This window comes from Danaus plexippus, chromosome 31 (assembly GCF_018135715.1).
Source record: "Danaus plexippus chromosome 31, MEX_DaPlex, whole genome shotgun sequence".
Classification (NCBI taxonomy): domain Eukaryota; kingdom Metazoa; phylum Arthropoda; class Insecta; order Lepidoptera; family Nymphalidae; genus Danaus; species Danaus plexippus.
The window spans coordinates 1,070,488-1,092,513 of record NC_083558.1 but is presented as its reverse complement, the minus strand read 5'-3'; the positions used below and the strand labels follow the sequence as shown (position 1 = coordinate 1,092,513).

At 34.4% G+C, this 22,026-nt stretch overlaps 3 protein-coding genes across 3 annotated transcripts; 1 reads left to right on the top strand and 2 right to left on the bottom strand.

Moving 5' to 3' along the window:
- The first annotated feature begins 108 nt into the window (after positions 1-108).
- On the top strand, positions 109-3,479 carry LOC116778276 (COMM domain-containing protein 5-like). Its single transcript, XM_061525905.1, has 4 exons — positions 109-488; positions 1,825-1,993; positions 2,599-2,730; positions 3,219-3,479. The coding sequence occupies exons 1-4, from the start codon at positions 383-385 to the stop codon at positions 3,433-3,435; spliced, it is 624 nt and encodes a 207-aa protein (XP_061381889.1). The 5' UTR covers positions 109-382; the 3' UTR covers positions 3,436-3,479.
- Positions 3,480-4,468: 989 nt separating this feature from the next.
- LOC116778532 (zinc finger protein 54-like) lies at positions 4,469-13,344 on the bottom strand. Its single transcript, XM_061525734.1, has 13 exons — positions 13,279-13,344; positions 13,050-13,169; positions 12,543-12,716; positions 11,319-11,462; positions 10,504-10,632; positions 10,239-10,327; positions 9,908-10,030; positions 9,071-9,184; positions 8,372-8,516; positions 7,861-7,919; positions 5,945-6,155; positions 5,202-5,324; positions 4,469-4,542 (listed from the first exon to the last, which is right to left on the bottom strand). The coding sequence occupies exons 1-13, from the start codon at positions 13,342-13,344 to the stop codon at positions 4,537-4,539; spliced, it is 1,503 nt and encodes a 500-aa protein (XP_061381718.1). The 3' UTR covers positions 4,469-4,536.
- A 5,518-nt stretch (positions 13,345-18,862) lies between these two features.
- Positions 18,863-21,804, bottom strand: LOC116778495 (zinc finger protein 34-like). Its single transcript, XM_032672514.2, has 2 exons — positions 21,166-21,804; positions 18,863-19,684 (listed from the first exon to the last, which is right to left on the bottom strand). The coding sequence occupies exons 1-2, from the start codon at positions 21,582-21,584 to the stop codon at positions 19,177-19,179; spliced, it is 927 nt and encodes a 308-aa protein (XP_032528405.1). The 5' UTR covers positions 21,585-21,804; the 3' UTR covers positions 18,863-19,176.
- Between the last annotated feature and the right edge of the window lie 222 nt (positions 21,805-22,026).

Here is a 22,026-nt window from a genome sequence, read left to right as displayed (position 1 = left end):
TTTTTATATATTACATAAAACTATAATTGATATTTTGATACATTTGGACTTAAAAAATGGATTCTAGTTTTATTTATGTTAAGTCGTCGACCCTAGTAGATGTCATTTATTTTGACAGTTAAGAAAAGTTTGTTTATTTCAATTAATGTATTAAAGAAAAATTATTTAATTGAATTTGTGTTGTTTTAGATCTACCAACATATGTAGTTCCTAATTGTGACTTTAGTCAATACTGTTAAATTTCATTTCATTCCTAAATTAATCCCGGATCGTATCTCCTCCATTCTACACGACATTGGCAGAATATACTGTGCACGTCTTTGGATCACGGACTCACGGATGAAGGCCTTATTATATTAAACAAAAGGAATAACTATTAGTTATGTCTCAACAGCTAGAATTACTAACGGAGTCCTCGTCACAATGGATTTCGGTTTCGTATATAACACCAGAAATACAAATGAAAGAAATCAAACCGTTTGTCGCTTGTAAGTTTGATATTTTTTAAACTACTATTTGTTATATTTATTTATCCTGTTAACTAAGCACTGAACGACATATATATTTTAAAGATTTTCATCTTACTTTGGCGATTTAATAGAAGCATATCTGTATTATATGCATTCCCTCATTCAGTATTATATCAATATATATTGTTTGAAAATATGAATGAGGGTTATATATAAGAAATTTAACTGCTAAAAAGATATTTCTTGATGTTTGAAATATAATTTTATATCTAACATTGTGTCCTCTTGGCTGGGGGACATGATCATAGATGGTAGCTCCCGCCACCACTACTCTCCAGGTTATTCCATTCTGAGCCAGATGGATATTGTCCGTCGGACATGAACATTTTGAGTTAAAATACTCATTTTTAATTAATATGTGCACCATAATAACACATTAATTGATGATCCTAATCGTTATGTTACTATATCTATGTGTAAAACTATTAGTAACGCATAATGTAACTCAGGGCTTCCCAAAATTATTTCATCTTCCGCCCACTTTGAGAATAAATTATTTTTTAGCACCCATCTTTTCATCTAATGAATAAACACTATAACTTATGTTAGCTAAATGAAATTACAAATCACCCAGGATTCTACATAACGGCCCCATTCTTTTCTGAGTCTCTTACTGGCCCCTTTCGGCCTGCAGCGCCCAGAGAGGGTGTTATTGCCCACTTTGGGAAACGCTGATCTAGGTGAAAAATCAGATCAGTTTAAATCAATGTTCAACATAGATTTAAAGTCTAGACTAGGCCAGATATTTAAAGATGTATCACAACAAGTCACTTCAGTCTGAAATGACAGTTAAAATCTTCGTTCTCCATCTCATATTTCTGATCTGCAAAGATAAAATCTGAAGATAATTTCAAACAAAGATTTTTTTATTTTATTATATATGTATGTAAAGTATATATATATCTGTCGCTATATGTAAGTTGTTGAGATGAAACCTCTCATCAATCCATGGATTCACCATCCTGGTGCGGGTCCCTCCATTCAGGGTGAATAGCTTCAACAGTGCCCGGGACTTGCGACCCAGGTGTAGGTTTAAGGGCCCATATCTAAAAGTTAAACGCTCTCCTCCACCGTCCAAGCTCCTCTCTGCCTAATCAAATTTGACACTAACCTACTAGGGCTGCCTTTGAAGTATGTTCTAAGACTGAACCGATGTTAATTTACATAGGCCCAAGTCTGTCAGTAGGTTGTAGAGAGATTTAGCTGTTATACCTCTCTCTCCCACTTATACCGAGTACAAATTTACTCTGTCTATCTAGCTAAATTTGAAATGAGCAATTAATTTATATTCCAGTGGCCGTCAAAGAACTTGAAGGAAAACCTGACAGTCGGATATCAAACCTCATGAATGTCAACAAGTTTGCCGCAGTGAGGGCCGTAGTCAGGCATGTTTCTCGTCACAGATCAGCGATCAAAGGACCCTGGAATAAAAGTGACCTGCAGGCATTCCTCGAGAGTTTGAGGTACTGAAATTTAGATGAGATAAATTTTTTTGTTAATTAATTATGTCAAAATATTCACTGTAATGTTATGATTATTGTAGTTTTTGTTCCCGACTTTGTCCGCATTAGTTTTAAATTGAAATGTCTGAATATTTTAATACATAGATTAGTTAACCAACCGTCAGCGCCATCTATCGTCAGTGTCGCGTTACTTCACACAATAGGACTGTCATGAACTGTTCTCGGGGCTACACGGACTGAAGGACACATTATATACTATGTGCTATTAATGTATAGTTTCATCAAATTCGGTTCAATAGTTTTTATCCGAAAACCAAAAAAAAAATCCATACATCAACGAAAATTTTCGCATTCATAATAAAGTGGGATAAATACTGGTGGATAAGACATAATATTCTCATTATACAAAATTATATGAAGGAATTAATTGTAAGAAAAATAATTTTTAAATTATATTGAGCCAATAGCCCATTTGTTAGAGTGGCTTTACACTGTGTTCTTGAGGTTACAGATTCGAATCTTGCTTCTGTTAATATATATTTATATATATATATATATATGTATTAACATATTTATATATATATATATTAACATGTTTCTTCCAGATTTTCTGCCGACTGTGCTCATGAACTGTCATCACTATTGTGTTCCGATTTAATATATGAGAACATGCCCAAACACCTCACAGTCAAACCGAGCATTGTGAGTCTCAAATGGAAAATAGATGTGTCTTTGAGGTAAACAGATAATATAATATATTATATATATATTTAGAAGTCTTATACAGCCAGTACTTCTGAATAACAAATAAAATTGATTTTGACGAAAAATGGTTTTAGGAACCTCAATGTCTTTTTTAAAGCCCTATCCATAGACACCCATCACGTATAGGTTAGCTGAAAAAAAAAATTTTTTTTTTGTAATTTAGCTACGGAACCCTAGTAAAATCTTATTAAATTATTATTTTAAGCCATAACATCTTAAATAACCTAAATTCAATTTACAAACAAAAAAGTCGCGTTAACAAATACTTTCCCGCGTAAAAGTAAACCAACCAAACGTCATCGCTGTGACGTCACTTCGGGTGCGATCGGGAATTTAAAGGATCGGTTCAAATTAAATGTGTGTTCACTAAAAAATCTATAAGTACTTAAAATTTGTTAAATAACATGATCATAACTGTTGCCTGTGACTATTATATATAATATTTACATATATTTTCCAGTCAATCAAACATATCCTCGGAGGATGCGGACAGGGAACAAGCGAAGAGAATCATGTACAGAGATACAAAAGTCATATTGCTGTTTAAACTGACAGACGGACAAACACACACATGTAGACTGAGTGTGAGCAAGTTCCACGAGCTGAGATATGTTATAGCCAGCGCTCTGAAATATATGATTGTATTGGAGAAACGGAAATGTATGAGGGGCTTATAACGTATAATATATATATATATATATATACATATATATATACATATATATATGTGTGTGTGTGTATATATATACTCTTTATTTTACCCCCTTAAATTAAAAACAATGAGAATTATAGTAGCAAAAAATGTACAATTTTGGCGGCAAGTTATTGTACATTGTATAAGTATAATGTGATAAATTTGTATTTGAGTGAATTTGTTGATGTGAAGTGCTGAATAAGAATATAAATATACTATTTACTGTTAAAATACATGTTTTATTCACACAGATGCCATGACGGCAAAGTTATTTTGAATCTAGCGTAATTATTGATATCTTTGATATAACATTCCTTGCGAGTTAATGAGCTACACATGTTTAGGATGTAGCGATATAGGAAATTAAAAAATATGCGTTAATAATGTCCGCATTTGGCATTTTGCTAATGTGACATCATATAAAACCTTTTTCAACTACACTCATACGACACAAAACACTCACAATATATAAATCCAATAGCTTTACAATGTACCGATTTTTTTTAATTTCACAGAATTATTCGTTCAAATGAATTAACTATGAAAGTTAGATTAATTAAATATGTAAAAAAATTATAGGTTACGAGCTGTTATTGTTGACATGTCAAAATGTTTAAACTTTAAAAAAAAAATCTTCAAAAGAATAGCAAGGGACCCGTCTATACAGCCGATTATCGATATCGCTGGTAAAATATCGATTCTCACGTTGTTTCTCATAATGTACATATCGATTTTTTCGTCAATTTAACATAAAATTTGTCACCCCTCAAATTATATATTTATTCTATTACCAATAAAAAAAAAAAATTGGTGTTTTTTTATAATTTCATTTTAATGAATAGTGAATGGTATTCAAAATACATTAAGCATAGAATATTTTTTCTTTTCTTTATACATGTCTAAATGCAGATAACCTTGAACAGTTGTGTTCGAGGAGAAACTAGAGAATAATCTGAAAAAATAAAAATGTTTCGTATATTTTGGATTAAATTATTTATGTAAATAAAAAAACTTAATAAAATCATATTCAATTTATTTTGTCTATCCATCCTTCCTGTCACGGTGACAACTTTTGACAGCTCTTTTATTTCTGAAAAAAAGTAAAGGTAATTTAAATCGCAATTAATATTATATTTAAATTTCAAGCTCTCAGTATAATTATGTTGCAGTTAATGTGTAATGCAATGTAAAATATATGCTAGTTTTAGCTCGCGACTCCGTTCGCAAACATCAGTTTAGCGCTCAGAGGGATGTATACAGGGTGTTAAGACAGTACATATAGTGACCTGCGTCGCGGGCTTTTCGTGTTAAATAACCTCCATACAGACAGCGCCATCTGTTGGGGCGGTTTGTGAATGTGAACCAGTAATGACATACACACGTACAGTGTATATATATAAGTTATAATGTAGTGATTTGGATGACACAATGACTTAAAAGATTAATGAGTGTCTCTATTAGAAAAGATTTTATTGTTATGTCTGCGAGTGTTACGATCTGTGTTAGGTCCACAGCAAAAAGTTTACAACACTAGCCTGTAAGAATAGAAACGACATTTAAAGCTAGTAACTTACATGTCGATTCCGATATCACAATCAAAATACTTTACAAGTTCTCTTCCTGGCAACAGTTTCGTTATACGTCACACAACATTAAAATGAACCACAGATAACAATATTTGGTGTTTATCTATGATATTTAAAAAAAATATTTTTCGTTATATATATATATATATATATATATTCTTACTTTATGCTTCGCCACCACATGAGCTCTAAGACCCGCGGCCTGCGTGAAGGTCGCACCACACTCACACATGTGCGGGCGTTCCCCTGTGTGTGTGCGCATGTGCACACGGAGGACGTAGGCTCGCTACACGCGGAACAGAATAATTTATGTGTACATTATATATATACATATATACACTAGTTTTTGCAAGGAATTTAGTCCGCTTTAGTATCGGAATTAGACATGGATGGTTTGAACGAACTCTGTTCCATCTTAAGGGCAGCGAATATTAAGATTTAGGATTTGAGTGAGTTAGCTATCTTTCGATAGAATTCAATGAAAAGTAAAAAATATCAATTGACAATCATGTGAGAATCGATTATTGATTTTAAAAATCGATTCCATAGATTATTAATAACAAACATGTTTTGTAACGTCAAATGTCAGAGTGACGCTTGTCATTTGTGAGCGGCTGGCGTCACTGACGTTGGACGTGTGGGTAGTTAGTGACCACGTGTGATACTGAAAGGTCGACATTAAAAATGGATTTTAAATCGAAGTAATCCGCTGTTATTTTTCTGAAAACCGAGTTGATAGTTCAATCAAAATCCGTACAGCCGTACTTGAGTTACACATAGTGCAACTAGCACTATATATCTATATATATAACTCGCCACTATATATATATATATATATATATATAACTCACCACTATATATATATATATATATATATATATATATATATATATATATATAACTCACCGAGAAGCTCCTATCGCAGACGTCACACTTTATCCTGGTATGTTCGGTAGTGTGACACCTCCGTGTATGCCACCTTAGCGCCTCCAGGCTGCTGTACTTCCTGGCGCACACGGAACAGCTCTCGCTCTTGGCCGCTCCGTGTGCGTTTGTCCTATGAGTGGCTAGCGTTGATTGGGAGATAAATCTCTCTGGGCATTGAGGGCACGTGTATCTGCGAATATATATATATATATACAGAATTTCGGTTATTGAAGTCATAAAACATATATATATAAAGCAATTAATACGGATTGTATGAACAAATTTAAAAGTGTGCGTTCTAATATCGAATATCTCGAAAATGATTGAGTTTAGGGTAGGCTCTATCATAGACAAAACAGGTAGAAATACTGCAAGCATACACCCTTAAAGAAACTAACATTATTGTCCTGTAACCCTGTATATATATATGTATAATAAATGCGATATACGCTCGTGATAGATGTCCTTCCCCCGTCTTCGTTCCGTAGCGAGATTAGCACGATTAGAATCTCTCCATTTTGAAAATGTCAAAATTGTTATCACATTATCATTATCAAAATGAAGTCATCCTAATGGTGGCTGGTCTTCATACTCCTGGGTGACGGTCTCCCCTTCAGAGATCACCTCTATAAGATAGTGGTTCCTGTCATAACGATAAAGAATACGCCGTTTTTGTAGGGTAGATCTGGTTATGGACTGTAGAGGATATATAAAGAAGTTTTTTTTGAAGTTTAACATCTTATGTGACCTCTTACAAGGTTGCATTAAAGGTTTAACGCAACTAGGATGAGGGGGGGATAAAAAGAGAAAGAAGTAATGCGTGGCCCTCGAACGCATGCGGGTAATCAATTGTAGCTTGTAAGTAATGTTACTAAAGTTTGCCTTAACACAAAAAATCACTTAAATATGAATTACTACACCTCCCTATTTTTACTTCCACATTACTAAGTTACACTTCTTCCGCGCGGAACGACTCCACGGACTTTTAGTTTTATTAATATTTGATTTTAATTAGATGTGACAATTAAAGATCAAATTTGATGTCCTAGTATTGTGGAGCGATAGATAATAAATACGGCTCCCGATGCTGTGTTGCCAGTAGACAAATAATCTTAACGGGCTGTATGAAATATTTTTATGTTAAATACAGTTTTTGGAATCCTCGATTTAGCGAGGTGAGAAATAATATTATATATACATTTTAAATAATAATTAAATGGAAGGAATTTGTTAAAATTTGTGAACGGTGATAGTTTTTTTTTTTTTAATTATTAATTAATTAATTTAAGTAAGCAAAAATTAACTTAAATTTAACAATATGATGTACAATGAGGTAATTTGTAATCAACAGTGAGGCGTGTTATTCCAGTATCCTTACTCCGAGTTTGTAAGTCACTACGTACGCGGCGTTAACAGTATTTCCATTCGTAACTTCTCACATAGTATTAACGTAGGTTGGCGACCAACGTGGAACGCTCCGTATGTAGTGTATACAAACCGCAGGTTGGAAACATGTATCTACCCACAAGAACTATAAACAGGGAATTTGAAGTATTTTTCTCATATGACAGCGAATATCATAGAATGTTCTCGACATTGAGCAGCGCCACCTCGTGACGAGTAGACGTAGCTATTAGCTCTACGTTTACTAGAACATTGCTATTGTTAATGTTTGTAAACAAGTTGAAATGTCAACGAGAATGTTTTGGTATGTCCTAGTAATATGATCGCCGTGTATGAAGGGCCGAGGTCGGTTTGAGTCTCGAGAAGCTGCATACAAGCGACACAAACGACATCACCTGCGATCATAATGACGGGAATATTCGCGTTCTCTATTGAATAGCACGTTTATGTTGATAACAAAACACTAACTCGTAACATATATATATACTCACTTGTATGACGAAGAATCTCTATGTCGTTTTGCTCTTTGCAAATGTTGCTTCAAGTTATCCTGTGATAAAAAAAAGAATGGTCAAGTAATGATTCATAAAATAAATCTATATTCCAGTAAAAAAAAAAGTGAATTTTAAAATTACGAGTGTGGAAGTCAACGGACGAGTGCGTAAATCGCTTTGACATAACATTAATGAACATTTATGTGAAGTTAGTTTTTGTATAGTGTTACAAAATTTGTATATGTCAATCAACCGACAGGCACGTCTATATTGATTTAATTACATGCACATTACAACTGTTGCGATATTTAATATCGTGACAAATTATATCCTATATCTCACTCTCGCATGCCAGCTATATTATTGCGAAATCCCATCGAAATCCGCTCAGTACTTCTCGCGCGGTAGAGTAACAAACATACTACCGCCCCCACGTATACATGTAGGGTACATTTAGAAATAAAGACAGGACACAAGAAGATCCATTACAATACAGTCCACAACTCACCATGGATTTAAACATTATGTCACATTCCACGCAATAATAGTCCTTATTCTCGTGCACCGAGCGTATGTGTTTCCTTAACTGCGCCGCGTACACGAAGCTGCTGCTGCAGAACTCGCACTGATGCAGCTTCTGCTCGTCGTGACGCCTTCCAAAAGAACGCTCAATGTACCCACGTGGACTCGAATCCCATATATATATACCGTCATTTTAACCACTGAGCTATCAGACCTACGTGTTTTTTCTTATAATCCTACTTTATTTTACTCTGTATCGTCTTATAGCTTTTTAGATGTCTACTTGCTTATTAAAATGTGATGTTTGGTTTAGGAATAATAGAAAAATATCTGTCGTACGACCTTAATTCGGCGCTGTTGTTTCTGATGTATATATCGCATATAATATTGTTATGCGTAAATAGAAGACTTGACTTTCATAAGAATCCGTTCAAAGGCAATGAATATGTGAGCCAACCGTCAGCGCCATCTATCGCGTGTCGCGTTACTTCACACAATAGGACTGTCATGAACTGTTCCCGGGGCTACACGGACTGAAGGATACATTATATACTATGTGCTATTAATGTATGATATATATTATTGTATAGTTATAGTACAATACATTCAGTAGTTTGTGGGTTAGGGAGTAACGAAAATACACACATATACGTTTCCTTTATAATATAACTAGGAACTGACTTACATTATGTGTATTCTGAGAGATTCTTTGCTCTTGTAAGTTTTTCCACACAGATCACACTTGACCGGCTCGCATTTCGAGTGGAGTCGCACGTGACGCTGCATGGCTGTTCGCTTACTGCATACAAACGTGCATGCATGCATGAGTACATGTATCTAAAGTACAAACGGCAAACCAAAAACGAAGACGATGATTTCAAAAAATGCATTGACTAGTTGTTGGAGACAACATTTTTTGCAATTTAGGCCAAGTTTTGGCATATCATTGGTCTTAGTTTTTTCTGTCAGTAACCAGAATAGTTATTTTTGAACCAACAAGACGAGATAGAGTAAGATTGGAAAATATTAAGATAATAACTGAATTTACTATTCATTAAGATACAGGGATAGTAACTAATACATGAATATGACAATGGATGGGACTTATAGTAAGAGGAAAAAGAAATGGAGAAAATCAGTATCAGAAACTCGTGTCACAGTCATAGAAATAGGAGTGGAGCGCTTATAAAGGGCTGCTAGACCAAAATAGATGAGAATTGGAAGGATGGGGGTAGGTAGAAATGTTCAGAGAAGGTCTATGTCCAAGTAAAATTTAACATTGTAAATTTTGCAATAAAAGCTTACTTTAATTATTTTATTTTAGTTAAATAAAAAGAATGTTATATATATATGACGAGGAACCGTCTCCGCAGACGTCACGAATGCTTAACTGATTTAGAATGTCAAGAGCGGACGGACTGTGCTTTTTATAACTAGATACGCAATAGTTTGGACAAAGTTTGGGCATAATAGTATATTAAAATTTAATATTTTAATATATATATATAATAAAAATACTCACTTAGTTGTGTGTTCGCATTGCGGACATTTGTATACGGTGGCTGTGTGTGTGTGTTCTAGTGAGTAATGTTCCAAAACGTGCTGTCGCGACAAGCGCACGATACCGCACAATTTACATTTATACCTGAAACGTTTGAATGACTTATTTGACTTAAAAAAAATAAGAATTACAAGCAAAGCCAGCTCATTGGTTAATTTGTAAGGTGTGAAAGGAACTACCAATAGGATAACTGAGTTTATATAAAGTTTTGACACGCGTCACGATAGGAGTGACGCTATTGGTGGATTATTTCTAGAAGCTCGACCGGCCAATGATATCGCTTGATGCCAACCTTGTTGAATGCGACTTCAAATGTCCCCTCAATGAAACCTTCGTTGGACAGTATTGGGTGCACAGTTCGCATTGGAATGGTCCATTTTTCTAGAAACAAATCAATTAATATATACAATATATATATATATATATTAATTAAATTAAAAAACCTTTTGCCAACATCAATTTCGAACCACGAGTTAAGTTATTATAACCCAAGGCCCAAGCATGAAAAATTCAATAAATACAATGAAATTATAAGTGAAATGTAACAGAAATCTCACAGAATCGTGTTTCTCCATGTGCTTCCGTAAAACGTCCTCGAAGTTAAAACCGCGGACACACTTGTCGCACTTGTATGGAAGCACTTTGTACTTCTCTGTCATCGACTGTTGATGCATTTCCTCTAAAATCTGATGAAAAAACATCAAAAATTACGAAAATATAGGTACATTGAGGGCATAGCCATATGCGAAAATGCTATCCACGACTATGCAATTACTGAGGTTGTGATGGGACACACTGTCACATGCGCAAGATCACTTCACGCGCATGCCTTCTAGAGTTCAATATTTGGTCCGTAATTTGATGAAGCTAATCACGAATAAATAAAGAAAATTTAGACGATATAAGCATACGTAATAAACACCAAACTTCCAGTACACAGGTTATCATAGCTGACGCCCATACATAACACCGGGTGCAAAAGAGGAACAAATTGATTCGTCAGCCACCCGTACAATAAGTCGGGAGTCAGTCTCGGAAAGGTAAAGAATTTAACAGAAAAGTCGTAAAAATACATAGGTCAAGCATTCTTAGTGAAAACGCTAAAAACTAGTGACAAATTTAGCTCAATAAACAAGACTTCTCACTCGCCAAAAACTATAGACTAAAGAGGAGTTATCGAAATATAGTCTATGGAAGTCCAGAGTTTGACACAACACAAAATAGAAGACAGACTAATTCTCAAAGCTAATTGTTGGATAGGCAGCAATAATTTCAAAGGTCACCTAACATTTCTTTCAAGATAATTACACAGCCATGCGCATACGTCAACTGAAATTTGCAACATACCCTCAAACGCTCACCAACAACTTACCTGTTCCTTAGTCAATTTAATGACGACGTACTCCTCGGTCTCAGTCACCATACGCGATGAAAATCCTTCTTTCACATCTTTCTTTATCTTTTTTCTTTCTGCGGTCTTATAATCATCTTTCTCCGACTTGACATCCGACTGACCCTAGGATATTTTTAAGATAAACGGCAAAGGTTCGACAACTACTGATATACGTAAGTTTAGTAAAAATTCAAATTCAAACATGAAGGTCTTATATTAATGAGATCTAATATTCTCGGATCGTTTCCCCTTAATCCATACTAATATTACAAATGCGAAAGTAACTCTGTCTGTTTGTTACTCAATCATGCCTAAACTACTGAACCGATTTGCATGAAATTCGGTATGGAGATATTTTATACCCGAGAAAGGACATAGGCTACTTTTGACCGCGGTAAAACAACGCATTCCCATGGGAAAAATTACTTTTCTGGCCAAGGAAGGAAAAACAGAAAACATCGTATATAAAAATGTATTGCAGTAACCTATATTATACTTAAAATGTATTAACCTAACCTATGACAATCACACTCAGTATGATTCAATTCAAACATACGTACAAAAAAGTACAGCTCAGGTTTTTTTATACTACTATACAAAAAAAACTATATAATGCGGACGAAGTCGCGACTAAAAGCTATATATTACTAATTCTGAAATTAATGCGGACGAAGTCGCGGGCAAAAACTAGTTTATTATATTTTAAAACTAAATAATCCCCCGTTTCCGTTACTCTGCAGCGACCGTTATCAAGTGAGTAGTGATTCAAATTCAAATGACATTCTAGAACAAAGCTCCTTTTGGACTACATTTCAAACATTCTTCTTAATTTTATTAAAAAAGGTTTTAATGGACATTATACTTTTTGCAATGCACCTGTATACCACTTAATAGCTCACACAGATAACAAAAATGTCACAGTCTATCAACACTATTCTTTGTTAATAGCATTCTTGTTCAATTGACCGAACATATCCTGATATCCAGACGTTGTACTAGGAATTATATAAAATCAACCATGGTATCGGGACAGTAAGATCTTATAATACCAATAACTAATAATGATAAGACCTGAAATATTTTCTATTAATAAATACTCTAAGGTTTTAGTGATATCCTACGGACCCGGCACCCACACACTGAATCCATTGAATGCTGAGAGGGTTTAGTCTCATTTTTTATAAATATAATAAAATTAGCTACCTCTATATCATCATCCTCGCAGGCATAATGTTCGTTCAGGAATACAAGAGGTATGTCGTCCTCCTCGATGAAACTACCCTCGTCTTTGATACCAGCAACAACCTCTTCGGGTCCGAGATAATAGTTTTTTGTGTCGGAAATAGAAAGTTGTACTGCAGACGGCAATGAACTAATCTGCAATTTAAAGTAATTACTTTATTATCTTAATTTATGACAATGTTTATATCTTCTGTGCCAAATATCTATGTTAAGAATATTTTCTCTGATGTTAGTAAATATTCCTGTTACTTATTCTATTGGAAATTCGACGATTATTATGAAAAAAAAAGTATTAAATAATATGTTTAAATTGCACATTTGTACATGTGCAATTAGACTTTTTACTAAACAAAATGATATACTTGGTATGCAAATACTAGAATAATAGTTTTTTTTTCAATATAGTTAATTTAATGCAATAATTATAGATCATGCATGTTTTTTGACAGACATTTAATTTCGTTAAACCTGTTTGTGTTCAGTCCGCAACAATTTCTCGGATCTTATGCATTGTCTTATAAATTTCGTCAATTTTCTCAATAAACATTCACAGTACGTACAAATACACGAACTCAGTGAGGTCTGAACCTAAAACACGCACGTAACACTTAATACACATACATTTTTTTAGCCATTCTATATTAAAAAATAGGAAACAATAAAATCGTGCCTTTGTTGCGAAATAATAATTTTTTACGTCTTCAGCGGACATCGGATGAACGCTATCGTCTGCTTTTAAGCAAGACTGACATATTTCTAACATGTTTAAAATCTCAAAATGTACAATTTCATTTATAATACGATATATTTCATTTAAAATGTGAAACTAAATGTACGAATTGATGCACAAAGCATCGAGCTTAAGGCTTAAGCTGTCGAGATGTCAGTGTCAAATGTAGATAATAATTCTGGTGTTACACGAATGAAGATATAAATGTCATTTTCTTTATTGCACAAAAAATATGAGTATTAATTGAAATATAAACAAAAATAGTGGTTTTTTATAAAACGTATTATTATAATGGACGACTTTAAAAAATAATATGTAAAAGAATTAGGGTTATTAAAATTATTACAAGAAATTATATTATTTTCGATATTTTTTTGGTATTCGAACTCTTTAGTGTTGGTGGCCTTTAGAAGGCGCATTGATTCTTTGTCATTAAACATTAAAAAAATACTCTCAGTACAATTTTAATACATTAGATTGTTATAGCAATACTTTCTAAAACTATGAAAGCACAAGTGCCATTGAGTTAAGTTTTAAATTTATTTTAATTATAAGTTTTAATTTTACTATTTATTAAAAAACCGTGATTGTAAAACCGTGAACGTCCTTTTATTTTGACTTTAATACTATTGAAGTGGATCTGTTAAGTTAAAAAAAAACTTCGATTAATATTTATCAGCGCAATTCCTATTGTTTTAATAATCAATAATTAATAAGTAAGTTACAGTTAGCAGGTGTCACCTGCATAACCACCTGCGTAGTCACCTGAGCAAGTGTAGTCAACACAATTCAACAATGAGTGTCGTTTGGTATAAATAGAGGCGAGGGCAGAGAATAAAAACAGTCTCGCTGGAGCAGTGGCGTAGCTAGCATAGGTGGCACCCGGGGCGGATTTTGTAGATGTCACCCCAAAACTCAATCAAAACTTGTAAAATAAAAATAAGTCATAATCATTTATGTTTTATTAAAATACGAGTATTACAAATATAAGTACATTATGTGAAAAAAATATTATAATGCTAAATATTAAAATTTCTTCCTTCTAGCTTTGACACTTGCGAAGTCCGAAATCACGTCTTCAAAATTTAAAATTTATACTTTGTGTTGCTTCATGTTCTATCGTTAAAATACCAGGATTGTTTAATCTGGTTTCAGTTTCAGTAAAAGAATATTGAAATGAATGCGGACGGAAACAAAAGAAATTGCCCAATCCACAATACAAGTGATAGCTCTATATCGAGGGAATCCCCTGACCAGCGTTTTTTATGCGCGAACGGGGTATTAAATTTTGGGGGAATCCCTGACCGATTGACAGTGTGCACATTGTTATGTTTTTAAATATCAATCTATTATGCTTGTGGTAGGATATTATAATTATCTGTCTCCCACAGATTTACGATTTATTATAGGTAGAAAGAACTACATCTGATGGTCATAGTCGGGCTCGGGTGTCACCCCTAAACGGGTGACACCCGGGGCGGCCCGCCCCTGCCGCTCCCCCCTAGCTACGCCACTGCGCTGGAGACGTTGTAGGGATCGGACCTGTTCGAAGTAATGGAATTTTCAAAGTGTCTACGAGGTTACCTTCAATTGTTGTTGATTATAGAGAAATTTATTAAAACGAATAATAACGAATATTTTTTCTAAAAATGTTGAATGTTTGTATAACATTACTTCTATTACATTTTGTTGTTTTATATATGTATTTATAATATACAAAAACTATTGTAACAAATTTTTATTATTGCCATAGTCGAAGAGTATACAGCCCTTTATACAGTTCTGTATTTCTATAGACGAAACCTCTCAGCATTCCATGGATTCACCGTGCTGGTGCCGGGTACATTGTTGCAAGGAGAGGAGCTTCAACAGTGCCTGGGACTTGCGACCCAGGTGTAGGTTTAAGTTGCCCCTATCTAACGCGGGTTAAACGCTCACCTCCACTGTCCAAGCTCCTCTCTCTACCTAACCAAATATGAAACGAACCTGCTAGGGCTGCCTTCGACGTACGTTCCAAGAATGAACTGATGTTAGTTCTTGGCAGGCCTAAGTCTTTTAGCAGGTTGTAGAGAGATTTGGCTGTTATACCTCTCGCTCCTACTTCTACCACGTACAAATTTACAACGAACATATTCTTATTGAGCTCGTAATACTTGTTGACCTTGATGGCATGGTCTTTGGAGATATTGGTTTCCCAAGGAACCGTGAGCTCCATTAATACAACGCGCTTTAAAATTCGCGAATATAAAAATATGTCCGGTCTAGAGGCCGACGCACAAATATCCTCTGGGATCTTATATTGCTTCTCATATGTGTCCATGATTAATGTCCAATCCGAAGCCGCTTTAATAATAGAGTAAGGCTTGACGGTTGATTTTGTAGCCCTAGTGCCTTCTCTCACAAAACCTATTGATCGTTGGTTCGTGGTTATTTCTTTTTGCGCTCTTGCTATCGATAGACTAACCGCTTCACGTATGATTTTTAAAACCCTATCGTGACGACGTTGTAGAGTATTGACCGCTATCCAGGAGTACCCTACATCCCACCAGCAAGTGCTTAGCCGTTCCAACTGCCTCCCCGCAGATGTAGCAAGTTTTTTCGGTACCTTTGCCCCATCTTACTAAATTACTCTGATCTGGGAGAGTCATCTGGAACGCTTTGAGGTAAAATTTTAGCAGTGCTGGCGACCAATGGCGACCAATCATGAATTAAAGTGCGTCATTTTTGTGCTAATGGGATGCAAAAATGTGTAGCCACTCATTCTGCATTTCTAAGCTCATTGCATGGATCTTATATTTAGAATTCTCGTTTAGCCGAATAAAGGTCTTCAATATATCCGTATCTTTGGCCTTCCTACTTGATCCTAACCCTACTCTATTACTTTGTGCCCCTATCATAAACTGCTTGTGGAATTGAAGTCTCGATTCTAGCTCAAGGGCATTGTCTTTTAGGAGTGACGTAATAACGTCATCCTGGGATTTCCCCAGAATATGTCTCTTGGAAACTCTTAGGTGTTTATAGAGCTCAGATGGCCTTTTTAGATTTATCCCAAAATTATTTCGATCCCTGAACAACGCTGACGAATCAGCCGATAGCGCGAGCCCGAGCCGAAACTTCAAAACCTTTACGACGCTTGCATCTAGTTTTGACACAAGGCTCTTACTAAAATCATAGACGAGGAAAGGCCAATTCAAACGTGATATTAGATAATTATTTAAATAAAAACTATCTTGGGACATTGGCTGAATATATTGTAAATATTTTCGTACTCGCTAATATGTCATTACCCTAGACTTATACCTTATACACTGTTATATATATAACTAAGTATGTGTGGACTATTTCGGACCCTTCAGGTTTTTTTGTAACGGGTCGGTCTCAGCAGTGGCCCTCCCTTCGTGACGCTGTAAAAAACTGCCGGGCTAACAGTAATACACATCACAAAAAAAACTGAACTATTTAGCTCTCATTTATGAACGATTTTGGCTTTTTATTTACTATTTCATATTTATTTATCATAGTATGTTTAGGCTATTTTTAATATGCTGTCATTGAGAAGCTAATGTCACTTTAAAATCTATATCGATGTATTATTTTTTGAAAATATATAATAAATAACAACGCTTTACCATTAATACCTTTTACAGTTCAATTAATATTATTGTAGGCGAATTAAAAGATCATAATACCTATTTTAAGTTGGATTAAATATGTGAGAGCGAGGGGATCCTCGTGGAACCTTGGCCAAGACCCTAGTCCTTTAAAAGGATTTCGAGTCTGGGCGTTAAGTACCGATGACGATGGACAGGCTTCCATTTCGAAGCAAAGATAGTCTTTACTCAAAATGATACTTGATTATTGCTAACAAATTCTTACAATGAATGTCAAGAATTGTAAAGCAGAGATTCTACCACTGTGGCTCCTAAGAGCGACCAATGTAGAATGAGTTCAGTACGATTATGCTTGGACTTTTATATGGTAAATTCTGTATTACAATTGTGGGTACTTGAAAAAAAACTAATCACCTGATGTATTAATAAAATTATTAACATCGGTGAAGTGGGTAGTTTGAAAACAATTATAATGAACGAATACACGAAAAGGAATATTTTCGATACGAGAAGGCTGTCGGCGCGACAAATATATTAACACCAAATTATAATTCTTGTTGGGTTATACTTGTTTAATAAAGTTAATAACATTAAAATTGTTTTTTTTTTTGTATAATTAAAAATAAAGGAGGTTCTAATTCATTTTTTTTTAATTGAAAAAAATCAAAGAGAAACGACTTCACAACGTTAAAATATACAAAACAATATATTTTGCTAAGACACATTAATTGGAAGTCAAAATATTATAAATTGAGTAAATCCAAATGAGGTAATAATTCACTGTCCAATAGTTTATTAATACTTCGTTATACAAATTTTACATTTGCATTTCAAAAACTTAGAACTTATTTAACACAAACGACCAAATAAAATATTGTTATAAAAATAAGAAGAGCTGTAATGGCTAAGGGGTGAGTTGGCGGCGGACGAGTTGTGGAGCCGTGTAATGTGTCGAGGAAGGGAGAGGTGTGGTGAGTAGAGGAGAGAAGAGAGGGGAGGAGAGATTATTTAAATAGCTTTTTAGATGTAATTATTCATTAATTTGTGGAAACTGTAAATAAACAATTGATTTACCAAGAAGTCGTACTGTTTTAAATTTTTTCCTTAAAAAGTCAGCTGTTTTGTGATTGAAGTAATAATAGTTTCTTTAATCCAACAACGCTGTTACCAAAGAATGTTTAATAAGATACTTTAATGCAATATTTGTTTAATTGTTATATACTGACGGTGAAGGAAAACATCATGAGGAAACCTGGACTTATAATTTCAAATTATAAGTTTGAAATCGCCAACCCGTCTTGAGCAAGCGTGGCGATTAATGCTCTTACCTTCTCCATGTGAGAAGAGGCCTTTGCTCAGCAGTGGGCTCCGATAGGCTGATGATGATGATGATGATGATGAAGGCGCCATACTATTGTTTTTGCTTACTTTCAATAAATTGCCATCAATATGGTGAAGGAAATATGATTTTAGAGGTTCCATAGGTTATGGATCTTCAAGCTTTGAGTGAATTTACTTACAATGCCCTATATATCTTTAAATCTCAAACAAATCATTACTTCAATAAAACTATCCATTTTTATTTTTAGGACGAACAATTTTTTTTAAATCTTAGTAGCTTAAACAAATGACGTGTGTCAAATTAAACGTCAAAATGATTATGGCGGGAAAACTTTGTGTTTTTTAAGAGAAAAGCCCTAGTAGCTTCTTTTAAAACTTGGTTAGGTATAGAGAGTTTGGACGGTGGAGGTGAGCGTTTAACGCGTTAGATAGGGGCCTCTTAAACCTACACCTGGTTCGCAAGTCCAAGGCGCTGTTGAAGCTCCTCTCCCTACAACGATGGACCGGGATCCGCACGGTGAATCCATGGAATGATGAGGAGTTTCGTGTCGTGTCATTTATTTAAATTTGTTTAGAATGAAATAAAAAAACTTTATCGATAATCGAGATAGTGCCATTTATTGTAAGATATTTATAATACATTTAAGATAATATAATAAGTAATAAGTCTTGACTTCAATTTTAATACATTCATGTGTTTTATTATAATAATATATAAATATAACAATATCACGTTATTTAATCAAATTTATTTTGGAAGCCTAACATATAACCAGTTCGTTCGAAAATACATTTCATATAATTGTCCCTAATAGAATCGTCTGTATGATTGTTTGATTTTCTGGAAAAACCTATTCTTTCTTTACTTTATTATCGGCGCTGTCGAAGACCCATTTGGAAAGCTACAAAGCCATTATGTGGGTTCCGTCTTCACCTCTTCTTTGCAGCAGATATGACGCGCGTAGAAATAAGATCTCTTGAAAGTAGCCTTGCATTTGCTGCATTCGTGCTTGATGTTCTGCGTATGCCGTTCTTCATAGTGCAGCTTCAGATCTCGTTTCAGCATCATCTGCTTGCAGACAGTGCATTTGATCTGCTGTTTCGAGGTGTAAGTAGGATAGGAATCCGTGAGGTCCAGAACCTTGTCTCTCTTCAGGATTTGAACTGGTTTGTGCCCTTTATATCTTTTCATGATCAACATGTTATCAGCTATCTTCTTGATTTTGACTACAGCGTTCGTGTTTGCAACTCCTTCGTACCAGGTCTGGTTTATGTCCATATAGTCACGTTCTGATAGCCTCGGCTTCAGATTGAAGTGGACACTCCTTATGTGGTACTTCAAGCGGAAGTACTCTGAGAAAGTTCTGTTGCAGGGCTTACAGGTCATCTTCTCCAAGTTCTGTCTGGATTCCCTTTTGTTGCTGAAATTAAATGTTCACTTGAAATGACAAATAATTTTGTTTATGATTGAATTCATTTACTAGGCAGTAGCATTTCTTAATACTATACTGACTAATTACATGTTCTCGTGTTTTTTTACGCGAGTTATTACATAGACCCAAAATTTTATAGGATAGGGGGAAAATGAGAGAATAACAGGTCAGGATGACCGGCACAGGACTAACAAATAAGCGTATCCTTAGTATTCATCAGGAACCCTTATTATGAATCCATCCCCTGAACTGTTTTATCCTATCCTGGGACGTAACCCATAACCACATCCTCCTTTATAGACCCCAAGCCTGAGTCAGACTGGTTCTAAACATAACTGACTTATTAAAAAGATTCTTTAATTATCATCACTGAAAAAATGTAACCCACCCAATTCACAATTCATGTTACTCATCGTCAAAGATCCTAAGGATCTCCCTGAATCCTGACATTTTTACTATAACGAGAATGTAGCCATGATAAGAGACTGATGAAAAGGTCTGCATCTTATGCCAAGTTCCGCAAAACAGCTATAAAATAGTCCCTAAGATAACTCACAACAATTCTTCGTTTGCATTTCTAGTCAGTACTACAACGTTTTGTGGCAAAAATACATCCAAATGATAGACCGAAGGCGCTTAGGCATCTGATGTTACTAGAGGTATGCTTTCTGGAGTAATCTCAAGGCAATTACATTATCAGCGGCTTCCAGAAGTTAAAAGCTATGCCAGAACCTTACCGTTGACCGACCGAAACTCAATCACAGATGCTAGCTGATACCGACAGAGATTACTTTCACCGGGAACTTTTCTACCTCACCTATCAGTAACCCAGGATATTGGATAAAAAGTGCATTTGAAGGTCGAATGTGGCAAACTTTTGTAATACAACCTCTTTTTTATTATTGTGTCCTGCAGGTTAGCATTCTGTTTTCTTAAACAATAATCTAAACATTTGTCAGGTTTCCCGTGTTAAATTGTCTTTAGCCGAGTCTTTCATCCAGTGATGCTAGTCTCATCATTTGTCTGCGAATCTTAACTCAAGATCCCCTATGCTATTTCTCTTAAGGCGAGATTCTTAAGCTTCTCTCCGTAAGTCAGCAGCCAATATGTTTATATGTTGGTCTAATTTTGCTTGATAATTCACCTGGACATTTAATATAATAGAACAGTGCCATGACAAAAATGCCAAATGCCAATGAGATACAGAACTTGGTGAAGTGGAATCCATCAGCAATAGACTTATACCAAAAAGACATACAGACATATATACATATAAGAAAAATGACGAAAAAATATCTTTCATATGATTTCCTCGGATGTACTGATCCAAAGTTGAAAGTTTTACCAACAAAATAAGACCTGTAATGTCTTTAGATATAGCAAAAAAAAATAATATAGCTTGACTTTAAGTGTGGCCGTATGTGTATTTATATGTATGCATAAATATATATAATATATATATATAATACCTTCTATCTCCATGTATGTGATATGCATGAGTAACCAAATTCCCACGATTCTTGAACACCAGATTGCACCACTTGCATGTCCTGTTTTCAATACAGTTTTCCACATGTTTCGCCAGCTTTAGTTTATTTTGGAATTTTTTAGAGCAATGATTGCACAAGCAATATTTGTTAAGGCTACTGGTAAAATCCAACTTTTCGCTCTTTATATGTACGTTTCTTATGTGAGCGAGGAAAATTCCTTCGTTTTCGAAAATTATATTGCATACTTTGCACGTTCTGTCCTGGACGCACGTTTCTATGTGAGATATAAGTATTGGTTTGCTTTCGAATTTTCTTAAACAATAATCGCAGATACAATAGCTGTTAAGACTGCTTAGCACTTTCAATCTTTTTTTCATCGTACCCCTAATGTAAGCCATGGTTTTCAATTATACATCCTTTTTATTACGCACAACAAAAACAGTTTACGTATAAATAAAAATTTTAATTAATAAAAATGCGATGTTTTATTATGAAATGTTTGTTCTCACTTAATTTTTGTACATCACAAACTCACTCCTAATATTTTATATTTACAAATTATTCAATCTTTACAATGTAAAAATTCATTACATGGAATTAAACTTGGACTCATTATAAATATATATGGAGACCAGCTGTTTGATTCACAGTGTTGTCAGTTCAGGCCATTTATTAGTTTTACTTTAAATATTTAATTGAAGAAATATAATAATTATTTTTATACATTGCACCGATTATTTTATAAAATTTAAATATCATAAAATTAATTAAATTTTAATTATTTATTTACAGCACCATCTGGCAACTTTAAAATAGTAATATTTGCATCAACTGATTAAA

What these genes read in the sequence shown, in the direction of transcription:
- LOC116778276 (XM_061525905.1), top strand. Translation starts at nt 383, where the DNA reads ATGTCTCAACAGCTAGAATTACTAACGGAGTCCTCGTCACAATGGATT. An exon ending in AATCAAACCGTTTGTCGCTT is followed by an intron (nt 489 to 1,824) that starts GTAAGTTTGATA and finishes TTTATATTCCAG; the next exon opens with TGGCCGTCAAAGAACTTGAA. An exon ending in AAAATAGATGTGTCTTTGAG is followed by an intron (nt 2,731 to 3,218) that starts GTAAACAGATAA and finishes TATATTTTCCAG; the next exon opens with TCAATCAAACATATCCTCGG.
- LOC116778532 (XM_061525734.1), bottom strand. Translation starts at nt 13,344, where the DNA reads ATGTTAGAAATATGTCAGTCTTGCTTAAAAGCAGACGATAGCGTTCAT. An exon ending in ATCCGATGTCCGCTGAAGAC is followed by an intron (nt 13,170 to 13,278) that starts GTAAAAAATTAT and finishes TGCGTGTTTTAG; the next exon opens with GTTCAGACCTCACTGAGTTC. An exon ending in TTGAAGTCGCATTCAACAAG is followed by an intron (nt 10,031 to 10,238) that starts GTTGGCATCAAG and finishes CAAACGTTTCAG; the next exon opens with GTATAAATGTAAATTGTGCG.
- LOC116778495 (XM_032672514.2), bottom strand. Translation starts at nt 21,584, where the DNA reads ATGGCTTACATTAGGGGTACGATGAAAAAAAGATTGAAAGTGCTAAGC. An exon ending in CACATACATGGAGATAGAAG is followed by an intron (nt 19,685 to 21,165) that starts GTATTATATATA and finishes ATTTAATTTCAG; the next exon opens with CAACAAAAGGGAATCCAGAC.